Source organism: Heliconius melpomene, chromosome 18 (genome assembly GCF_056956725.1).
Source record: "Heliconius melpomene rosina isolate 202511_hmr_F chromosome 18, ASM5695672v1, whole genome shotgun sequence".
Classification (NCBI taxonomy): Eukaryota; Metazoa; Arthropoda; class Insecta; order Lepidoptera; family Nymphalidae; genus Heliconius; species Heliconius melpomene.
Genome location: NC_140406.1, coordinates 531,249 through 543,602, shown reverse-complemented (window position 1 = coordinate 543,602; position 12,354 = coordinate 531,249). Strand labels below are relative to the sequence as shown.

The 12,354-nt window shown below is 29.6% G+C and overlaps 1 protein-coding gene across 1 annotated transcript; it reads left to right on the top strand.

Moving 5' to 3' along the window:
- Positions 1 to 67: 67 nt before the first annotated feature.
- On the top strand, positions 68 to 12,354 carry LOC146529092 (protein Mdm4-like). The gene is made up of 5 exons (XM_085202271.1): positions 68 to 430; positions 1,460 to 1,522; positions 6,365 to 6,501; positions 6,768 to 6,953; positions 7,527 to 12,354. The coding sequence occupies exons 1-5, from the start codon at positions 403 to 405 to the stop codon at positions 8,082 to 8,084; spliced, it is 972 nt and encodes a 323-aa protein (XP_085058397.1). The 5' UTR covers positions 68 to 402; the 3' UTR covers positions 8,085 to 12,354.

Genomic DNA, 12,354 nt, shown 5'->3' with positions numbered 1-12,354 from the left:
CACGTCATCAAATGTGGCATTATTGTCTATAGTATTTTAGATGCTGGCAGCATTGCTTTCAATAAACATAAAATTACAATTACAATTATAAATAAAACGCCACATTTATATAAATGGTCTAAGTTGACCACTTTTGAATTTGAAGTCAAATAGAAAGAAACTTTAAACACCAATCAATCAAAGGAGCTAACAGTTATTTTTTTACGATAAATATTTCCTTTTGTGGAATTATAATAAGTAAAGTAACATTTACGGTTTGACCATAGTGCATATATACAAGACATATGTCTAAAATTCACAAGTTGAAACAGGTTTATTTCTGCAACGTCCTAATCCTATAAATTACTTCGTTCGTATTTCCAAGCGGTATTTAGCAGCCGTTCGATTTATAGTGTGCGTATTATGAATACAACGGTTGCGCCGTATTTAGGTGAGTATATTTTATATGTTTTTGCTATTACTTTGTATGTTATTAGATAAGTTAGCGTTTCGATGCCACCCATTGATTTCAAGGTTATATATATTAAGTGACGTTTTGTGTATCAATTTACGTTACGCCTTAGGAATGCCATTCATTCTTATCTTTTTTATCTCATTAGTAAACAAAAAGGAAAAAAATGGTTAATATTGAGTACTATGTAATAGGTTTGGTTGAAAAGTTATACTGTTTATTTACTTCTACTTAATTTGATAAGTCTGGATAAATTGACAAGTAATAATTATTTTTAATTAAATTAAAGCTTATTGTAAAATTTAATATATATTGTAAGATTTCAGTGTGCTGGATATTAGATTTGAACTGAATAAATAATAAAATTTTTATATCAGCTTTTTACAAATCCTATGTGGAAGAAAGCATATGTAAATAATCACTTATGAATTTGAATAAATATTTTCCTGTGTATCAAACTTTAGTAAACGATAAAAGTAACTTATAAGACTTAACATTTATCAGATCACAGAATGCAAAGCTACTGCTGCAAATACATTATCAGACATTTCATGTAATAAAATTTTATATATATTCTTTATTGCCATTTAATTTTCCCTTAGTATAATTTACAAACTGAATATTTAATGCACAACAATGACATTAGTATTTTGTAAATGATATAACAATGTTATAATGTTCATTCTTGCAAATACATTATCTAATAATGGTTGTCATCAGTTATAATTACCAATGATGAAGAAAATCTTAGAGTGGTGGAACTTAAAACTGCACTTTCTCTTATCACTAGAGAGGGAGAATGAAAATGATGAATTGTAGTGGGTATCAAACCCATAACCTTTTACAGTCAGACACTGTTGTACTGTGCCACAATGTCCTCAAATTTAAATACTTTTATAGAAAACTTGAAAATATTTTAATATAGCGAGATTTGAACCTGTGTCTATTGGAGCTGTCCAAGTATTTACTGCATTACTATAAAATAAGATAAAAACAAATAAATTTCAGAACATGTTCAAAGTAGGCGTAGTTCCATAGAAACAATCTACAGCATCCAAGGCAATGAAACAGGTAATTATCTTTCTTATTTTTTGGTTATTGAATTTAGAATGTTTTAGTAAATGCTTAAGGTTTGTGTGTGCTTTTAGTTTTTTTTTAAATACTACTTGTGTTTGAGTTTTTTTTGTAATTTTGATTATAGTTTGGGATGTGACTAACTGTAGCATATATTTTTTTCTATGATGTATAAAATTGGCTTAAGAATATTTTTTTAATAAATGTAATGTTTATATGTATATTTATAATATTTTTTTTATTTACTTAATCTTATTAGTTTAATATTATAATTAAATATAAATTTTTGCCTTTGCAACTTGCAAACATTTTGACATTGAAAAGTCATTTCAATGTTAAAATTTTATATTTTTTTAATGACAAATTAATTGTTTTTTTAAATTATTTTTGGAATATTTTTGGATTCTATTTCCTTTTTATTTTTCCTAGAAAAAAAATGTGTTTATTGTATACTCTTTGTAACTACAACATTTTAACATAACATATAGTATATATTTTCTCACATAATTCATGTTTTTTATGTATAATATATGTATAATAATTATAATATAAAATATCATATATCATTAGCATTATTCTCTTTACATTTTGCTTATTTTTAAGACTGCAGTTGTAAGCAAAACCTAATGCTGCTATTTTTAAACTTGAGAAGGAAATAAAAAATATATATTTACGTAAATGTGTATCTAATTCAAATTTATTCCTTACACATTTTAGATAAACTATAATTTGTATCTAAATTGATTATTAAGACAAACTCTATTTATTATAAATTTTGGTCATAAATTTTAACTGGCAGGCTCCACTCACACTCACTCACAATCAAGCCTCCACTTGTTTATCATTAAATTATTTGTATGTAACCAATCTTGAAGGACAAAACGTGATGTTGTGTTCCGACACGCCATACGCTATATCTCGAAAGTGGAGAGTGGGAATGTCACTATACACTAATTTCTCTCTGCCTATCTCTCTTTTTTAAGCTTCACGCTGTATCACTCATGTACACCAAGTTATTTTTTAAAATATATTAACTCTATCAATTGTGTTAAGTAACCTTTTTCTGGTTTATTTTCCATCTTAACCAATGGCACGTGTGTCACAAGTGGCACGTTTGAAAATTTTGATGGCACACACGAAAACGAAATGGTTTATTTTATTAGATATCTTATCTGATAAAAACTTATTGAAAATTATTATTAATTTACACTTAGTTTATATTTTATATTAGTCACCTAAAATATTAACTTTTAAAATACTTTTTTTAGATTATTAGATAAATATGAACCAGATATTAAATCTTTATCATTTGTGTACAACAAAAAATCACATTAAAAACAATTGTTTTTAAAGTGAATTTAGTTCCTAGCATATTGCCTTTTTTAGACATTGATTAATAAAAAAATGTATAAAGAAGAATTGCATTTTTTGTTTATTTAATTATACTTAGACAAGCTCTAAATTAGCGTGCTCGTTATTAGCCATGGTTGTAGTTGCTTAATAATGGCATGCTCTCGTGCTAGTAATGAGCATGTGTCACTGTACCTTTAGGATATAATCGCGAGCCCCCATATAATATGACTAACGCTGTAAGCAAGTTGCAACTTGTCTCTAATGCCTTTCAAGTTGCCTTTGCAGTCATACAATGTGTAATGATGACTCAACGAAAGTCTAAACACTTTGCATGTACCGACATGCAGACGTTGCGTTCTAAAGTTAGAGAAGAAGTTGATCGTATTGTAAGTAACGTAAAGACGTGATTTAACTATTATTTTAATAATATCTAAGATGGATATAAACTTATTTGGAAGATTTGATTTCTTCTTATAAAATCTTAATTAAATTTATGGATATTTTAGTTGTCTTATTTTGTATTTTATTCAGTTTTATAATATTTTTTATTTATATTTTTTTGGGCTACGAACATATTAGTCGAAATAAGTCATATTGACAAAAACTTGTAAAGGCGGATATAAAGGTAAACCCACAATTTATATTTATATTTCCTTTTGTAAATGCCCATTTACACTTTAATTAATGTATCGGCTGGAATTAATTTAAGGTGAAAGGTATTAATATTCATATTGTTATTACTATTACGGATAACTTCATTCTTCTCAGTTTACTTTTTGGTACTTGTCGTGGTGCATAGGCACGAGTTTGTGATTGTGGGTTCAACCCCTACTCGAGGTAATCAAATATTTAATGTTTCATTTCTTCGCTCTGGTGTGGAGGCAAAGTGGGTGAAGACCACCTGAGTGGGAATCGTACCCACACGTGTGACTGTCAACGTGGCAGGCTATGGGCTCGATTTCCACTCGAGGTATCAAATATTATATTTTCAATTTCTTCGCTCTCGTAACCAGGGCAAATCGCGGCGTTGAGTTCCGCCGCTCAACACGCAATGCTTCCAAAATTTGGCGGAGAGTGGGGAACGGAAATACCTTAACATTAGGTTTCTTCTGTCTACCCTGCTATGTGCGGGATACAGCGTGAAACTAAACATTTTGTTTCAATACGAACCAATAGTTTCTGAGATAATTGCGATCAACTCAACGAAGTCTTTTTAGTCTAGTACTTAGAAGTATAGATGGGATACAATGAGTTGCATCAGTCTGTCATTCCAGTCCAGTCACACACACTACAATATAGTGAGGCCCGTATTTATGATCCACTCTCAACTCTTAGATCGCTCTTAAGATGCCGTTTTCATTGATAAATTGTATGTCGATATATAATGTGCATACATGTCAACTGCAATAAAAATAATAATCTTTTGTTATCTCCATTAATGATATATTCGGGGACGTTCTTGCATATTTTTTTATTTTATGAGTCTGTGATACGATAGTCTTTTGTCTTGTTTTAAAAACTACCTGATTTCGATACTTTTATGTGAAATAAAATTATTTTTGTTTATATTTTTATATAATATATTTTAATGAGGCCAAAGTGTGACTGTAAAACCGACTGGTTGTGGATTCCATCCCCACTCGAGGAGATGAAATATTTAGTTAAATTTATATTTCCATTTCTTCGCTTTGGTGGCGAGGCAAAGCGCGGCGTTGAGTTTTGCCACTCAACACGCAATACATCCGGCATTCTGCAGAAAGTGGAGTGTCTTAACACTAGGTTCCCTTTGCCTCCCTGCTGTGTGTGGGATACAGCGTGAAGGTGATTTGATGTTATTTTTATGATTTTTAATATTTATATTACATTTGTGTTGCTTTTGTTATTTGCATAAAAATTATTGCATGTTTTATATTATATACATATATAGTTTTTTAATAATGTTATCATCACTTTATATATAAAAAATGCATGTGAGTTTTAAAAACACTGAATATATTCTTGGCTTTACAAACTATTGCTAAACTAGTCGTTCATACAAAATGTCAATTCAGAACTTCATTATTTTTTAAGACTTTCAAATGAATATTTATTTTAAGTATTGTTAATTAAACAATACCTGAGACTTACACCAAACGAATCTTAAAATTATTCCATATTAACCTTATTTGGTGTATATCTTGTGTATTACATACAGTAAAAGCTCCTCACTCGTATGACGCGAATGTAGAATAGAACTGGAAGAACTAAAAAGGATATATTCCGACTTCCCAAGGTACAACAAAAAAAATTAAAATTACTTAAAATCAATTTAATGGGACTTTTATCATAAATACAATTATTGGTTATTTGCTCGCGTCGTGTAGTGGCGCAGATGACAAATGCTATGGTTCTGAGTACGATTCCCACCCGGGGAATGAAATATTTAATATTTTCATTTCCTTGCTCTCATAACAAAATAAAGCGTAGTGTTGACACTGTTCTCTATTGTGTCATAATAGGGAATAGAGTGTTCAAATTCTCTGTGTGTTCAAGTTAGAACGGAATTAGCCGCGAATTAAAATATCGGGTTCTAGTTTTTAACCCGCGGCAGTTGAGGAGCTTTAATTGTATTTATATTTTGTCTGTCTCAAAGATCTATAACAAGGTCAAATTTATTAAGATATATGAATTAATAAAAAGATTTCAAGTAAATAAATTTGAATTTAATTGGTACAGGAGTGTGGCTGATTTGTTTTTGTGTTTATTAACGTTTTTGTTGGTTTTATTGGCATTGTCAGATTTGTGTCTGCCCGCCGAAGACACTCGGACAGGAGGTTGAACACGAAGAATTTATATTTCTAATGCCTAATTTGATTTTTTGTGTATTAAAATTTCCTTAAAGTCGCATAAGTTTATAATTTGATTTCTAATTGGTGGCTAATGCATGAATGTTTTTAACGTTCTGGCATGTGTAAGGAAAATTTAATGCAATGTGATCAGCTTTTTTTAATGTTCATTTCAGTTGATATAATAATTATTTTTCATATATTTCTATTTCATTGTTGTTGTATAATTTGGAGTTATTTGTACAGTAGTTTGAATAATTTAAGTTTTTGTTAAATTGTTTAATTTTGGCAGTATATAGTGATAGTGATTTGTTGTAGTGCAGAAGTGCATGATGTTAATTTGAGAAAAAAAATCTATTTAATTATAAAAAAAAAAATTAAAAAATGTGACAACCCTAAAAAAAGTCTAATGACATTCTTAAATACTAAAAACAATTTAATGAAAAGAAAATACCCAGAAAACCATAAATATAAACATGAACACAAAAAAATAAGCAGTATATCTAAAAAAATGATTATATGAAAACAATTTGACTATATTAAATAAAAAACATAAACAATTCCAAACCTCTGTCTGTCGACGAAGCATCAGGATAGAAGATCAACAAAATGGCGGCAAATTTAACAGTTGACTTGTTGTTGAAAGTTTCGGTGTTTATAGATATTGTGCGCGACACGTCTGACACAGAGTGGTACAGCGAGGGGGAGGGCGGAGAGGTCGTCGAGTATGAACCAGAGACGGAAACAGAGGGAGAAGAGAGGGGTCCTATCAGTGAGGAATCGTCGGGACAAACGGATGTGAGTTTGCTCAGATTTTAACTTAGTATATTCAAATACGTACTTTATACCGACTTTCAAGTTGGCTGTAGATGGTGGCGCAAATTTTATTTCGTTTTTCGGAAAGATGATCCTTCCACCCATGCATCGCGTCTTAAAATGTAAACTTCTCAACTGCTTGACAAATGTTTTATTCCAGTCAACTAAACTAAACCTCATTTTAAGCTATAACTTTGGCGATTGATGCATATAATTTTATTAAGGCCAATTTCCCTTTATTTGGACAGAACGAGATAATATCCACAGAAGTGGTGGAAGTTCGTGTCAAAGATGACGGGGTGGTGCTTGCGGACACAGAACAGACTGGCTCGAGTAGCGACAGTGAATTAGACCTCCATGATTATTGGCTCTGTGCACACTGTCGAGCTGATAACAATAACCCCCGATATAGATACTGTGAAAAGTGTTTTAAGGTACTTTTTTGGATATTTTTGTTATTTTTTTCCAGAAATCGTTTATTGTTTAATAATTGTTGATTTTTGATGGAAATTGAGTAGTCTCGTTGTTTTCTTAAAAATATGAGGCTTTCGTTATAAATAAATGTATTGTCATCAGGTGTAGAATAAGTTGGCAAAGTTTCAAATTGTACGCTAAGAAGTGGGTCAAAATAGCGTCGCAAGATTTAATATCTTTGAAAATATATGACGCTTCTATTAATTTCACCTCTTAAAATAATAATATTAATAAAATATATTTAATATCAACTCTGATTATTGTTAATTTATTATTTAAAGTGAAACTATTGCCAGTATAGACAGACATTTTCTAACTGTGACACGCTGTTGTTAACTTGAAAAATTTTAATTATATCAAAATGACATCAACTTTGTTGTTTGTACTGTCATTTTTTCAGTTCAGTTCTTTATTTATGGCGCTTAGAGCGTGCCACTTGAGCACTAATCACTTCGCCAATGTCACGTTGTATGGAGAACATCTGTCATTTAGTTTCGATGCATTGAAATTAATAAATGACAACAACATTTCAGGTTCGTAAAAACTTCTTTCCGCCGAGGCCGAAACGGAAACTGAAACATAAAATTAAAGTTGAATTTAAATCCGAGTCAAATTCTCAACCGTGTTTAGCACTAGACTCTGGGATTGAAACCGGAAGTCAGACCTCGCAATCATCACAGAATTACGAAAGTGACAATATAAATATGCCTGATTTACCAGAAAATAACATTTTGAAACGTCGAGCTGAGTCGTTGGATGTTGAAAGTAAAAGGAGTAGAACTGATTTTTCCGATCCAGAAAATTTAGACTTTAAGGACGAGAAGTGTGAGACTGAAGTATGTCCTTTAGTCAAAATGGTCAGCGATCCAGGACTAACTGTGGAGACGTCGATGGATAACAACAAGGGTAATATTGTACCGGGTTCAAATTTGTGTATAACGTGTGAGTTAGAGGAGAAATCGGCGGTTTTCGTACACGGTCGTATCGCTCATATATGTTGTTGTTACAAATGTGCCTTGAAAGTTTGGGCAAGAACTAAAAGATGTCCGCTTTGCAATAGGAAAGTAAGCAACGTGTTGCAAGTTAAGTGATTTAGGTTGTAAAGTCTAATTTTAACTTGTGCTCTCTTAACGAAGTATGTAAGTAGGTAAGTATACTAATCTTTTATTTAACGAACTAAATATACCAAAACCAAAGACAAGCACAGAAAAAAAGTTGAGAATATAATCATATTTATACAACTAACAAGTCTATAGCAGACTTCTTATAATAATCCTGTCTAGGATATAAGAAAATTTAAAAGTATTTATAGTTCTGAAAATAGAAGGTACAACATAACTTGTGAAATATTCTTTCCACAGCGTGTGAAAGTTAATATTAACCACCATCCAAGTGCATTAGCCAATCTAAGGCCTGTGCTGAGATAGCTTTACAATATCAAAATATTTAACTATAAATATTATATTGTCTGATTATAGTAAACAAATGTAGTCAATTCTCGTAATAAGAATAACAATCATTTAACGTTTCATAATTCGAATACATTTTTTAACATGTTGTCATTGAACTGCCCCTATGCAACTTTTAAGAGGTTATTCTATATTAATACTAATAATTTTTAAAATTACATCTGAAAAAAATATATTACCAGTAATTTGTTTTCGCTATAGCCCTTGAATGGTTTTGGAAAAATTTGCTTTTATATAAATGTTTTTGTTTCCATGTTATGTCCTATATTATAAACCGATACTTATTTAAGCTATATTGAGAGAAAAAATGACGAGCGCAGACGCAACCGTCGGGCTGTATTGGCCAATTTCTTCCAAACTCGGCTAACACACATGGGGGTGATGTGGATAGGTACTAGGCTCCTCTACCCATAGACAACCGTTGATCCGTCGTTCGCGTTGCACAGGTTGCTTCGCTCACGCGATTATTAAAAAAAATCTTTAAAGGACAGCCCACTTTACGGTTTGAAAAAAATATTCCTACTGTTTATAAAAATATATTTTTTAATATAATAAAAAAGTCAACGTAGTAAATTAAATAACTTATATTATTAGATTGACATGAATTGCCATTATAATATCATTAATAGCGTAAGGTGAGTGATTTAGTGTGTCTAAGACAACGTTGCTCTTGTACAAAAAAGTGAACATTTTTATTAAATAGTAACGAAGGCATTAGTTGTTAAGAAATATTTTTATTAATCCCTAAGTTTTTGTTATAGATAAGGTACATGATAGATTATTAAAGATACTCTTTATTATTAGTTATTTAAAAACATGACTCATCAACGACGTCATTACGGTAATTTAAATAATTTCTAGTCTATTTGAAAAATAAATAGTAGTTATTAACTTGCACATTTAAATAGCAGCCTATTAATATCATAATTTAATATATCTGGTTGCCAACAACCAAAGTTTGGGTTCGATGCCAACTCAGGAAGATTTCACTATCATTGTAATAAATATTAATAGTTATTGATTATTATGAACTAGTTGTTTTAGGAAACATTAATAATAAGCTTTTACTGTATGTAAAAAATTTGCTCCTTCGAAATTGGTTGAAAAGGTCGCATATGTGGGACAACGGTACCGTCTACTTTGCTATATACGAAATAGATAATGAGAGCGTACAAACTTTAAAAACGTAATAAAACTCAAAAAAATGTTTATAACTGGTCGCTTATAAATACAAAATAATAATAAAAAATTGCATAAGCATATACGTTTTATATAAAGACAGCCGTTTCTTCGATTAGAATTATTTAAGTAAATCAATTTAATATTTCTTATCGAAGAAACGGTTTATCTGATTAAATGCGCGGTGTAGTAAGTGCCTTATTAATGTCAAAATGCTAATTTAAAAGATATAATAGTATGTCGTTGAGAATTCACAAAGAAATATTAGTGTTTTTTTATTTATACATATTTAATGTGAATAATAATTTATGAGACTGATTGTATGAAAGATAATATATGCGCAATTTGGACGAAGCATTTAAAAAGCACCTCGTTTTCGGGTTCCACAACTAAACACGTACTCATAAATAAAAAAGGGAACAGAGTGTCTTAACAGTAAGTTCACTTCGCGAGAAAAAAATTAAAACTGCTTAAAAGAAATCATTAACTATTTAATAGTAATAAATACATTTGAATTGGTTTCATGTCAGGTTAGAAGATACGTAACGTCTATAGATGCGAATATTTATACTTTTATATAGCTTTTATTTTATAATTTTGACCCATTGTCGTCTAGAACAACTTTGTATCTGGCACTTTTTAATAAAATGAAGAATTTACTTTGTTGAGGTGTAACTTATATACTATTTATTTAGAGAACTATTTAATTTTCATGATGAATATTAATTCAAACTTAGCTGCGGCTATTTAGGAGTATTTATTTAGACTACTATACTACTAGAGCTGTTTATAACTTTTCTAAAAAACTAGCTATATGAGAAATAGTATGTTAAAACTGTAATATATGAGTCTGTAACTTATATATTATAGTTTTAACATGCTATTTCTTATTCATAATTTAATTATGCTAGTAAACAAAAACTTTCATATGATTGATGTATGTGCTTTTTGTTCAATGGTAGGTAAAAGATTTTACTTGCTATAGTTGAAACATATGATAGTGTAGAAGTAGCACAAATTTTCCTCTGGTGCAAGTCGTGTTTCTTTTTGTTAAACATTATTCGTTTTCATGTAGGACCAATGATTGCTATAATTAATATTTATAATCTAATACGTATAATAGTAATATACGAGTATATTATCGAAATACCAAATTTAGATACTATACAAGCAGTCTCATTGAATCACATTAACCAGTCATTTTGTATAATATTTTGGTCAACTCGGATTAAGTGATAAAAGTTTTCATAAAAAAAAGCTTCACAATATTTTTATAGTGAGTTTACCTTGGTTGGACTTAAACCTTATTAGAACTATTAGAAATACGTCGAACTAAATAATTCCAATAAAAAAATTATAAATCTGGTTCTGTTAAGATTTAATGTCAAGTATTTTTAATAATAGATCTCTTAACATACATTCTCTTATAGTGTAATATTATAGAGATCTAGAAACGCCATAATGAAACAATAGGATTCATAAAGAATAAACAAAAATAACACATTGAATTAGAGTAAGAATACGTTTCAATTTATTAGGTTTAGATCATTATGTAAAAGAACTAATTAAAACTAGCTGTAGCATCTAATATTAAAACATATAAAATTTTAAAAATGTTGTTGATAATAAAGAGAGATTTCGCGCATATATTTTCTTTTTTGATGCGATGATAGAGAGCTGCAAACTATATCTTCACTGTTTTTTCTAATTTTATTTTTTAAACTTAAATATTTTTTGCACATTTTATTAAATTAAATCCATATCTATATTTTTTCCTTTTCACATTTAAACTTCAAAAAAATAACTAGAGGGCCATGGTGTTAATAAATTATATATATATAATATGTATGTAAAAAATAGGCCGTTGAGGCCGTCGTGGCGCAGCAGCACAAGGGTGTGATTGTAACGCGAAGGTTGTGGGTTCGATCCCCACTCAAGGAAGTGGAATATTTATTTACGTTTATATTTCCATTTTTTCGCTCTGGTGTCGAGGCATAGCGCGGCGGCATTCATTTGGATACCTTTTTTATTTGGGTAGGCTTAAATATTCTTTCCAAAAATCTTCTGATGATTAGAAATTTTAAATTGCAATTGATTAAAAATCTAAAATTAATGAATAATATTAATATTTATGTAATTAACATTTAAAATTAAAATCAGTAGTACGTGCATCATTAAAAAACAATCGTAGTAATCGTACACTAGCCTCAAACGTTTCAAATAGTAATGTAAATGTAACTAATATCAATGACACACCTAACAACTATTAAATGGTGGAAGGAATATGACTTAATTTTCTTTGTAACTATCGTATAGAATGAAGAAGAAATCGATTTTTATATAAATGAAAGTTTATTTTCGTATCATAATGATTCTTAAATTATCAATTAGGAACTGAGGCCGACTTACAGGTACGCACTTTACAATTTGCACACGCAACGAGATTTCTAATTTCTGCGCAATTAAACTATTTATTTTCTTGGTAAATGAGTATTTAGTTAAAAGAAGTTTTATTAGTTTGTATAATATTTTTTGCTTAATTTCGTTCGTGTGTATCTCGAGTTTTGAAATATGTTTTTTTGGTTAATTATAACAATATACGCTTAATTCTTATTGTAATATATATTGTCTATGGGGAAAAAAAGAAAAATAAAATAATTTGATGAAAAAAATAAGAAAAGAGAAATTAATAAATATTTTTTTCTTTCAGGAA

Coding starts and splice junctions, on each gene's coding strand:
- LOC146529092 (XM_085202271.1), top strand. CDS start 403: ATGAATACAACGGTTGCGCCGTATTTAG. Junction 431..1,459: donor AACGGTTGCGCCGTATTTAG/GTGAGTATATTT, acceptor AATAAATTTCAG/AACATGTTCAAAGTAGGCGT. Junction 1,523..6,364: donor CATCCAAGGCAATGAAACAG/GTAATTATCTTT, acceptor CGGTGTTTATAG/ATATTGTGCGCGACACGTCT.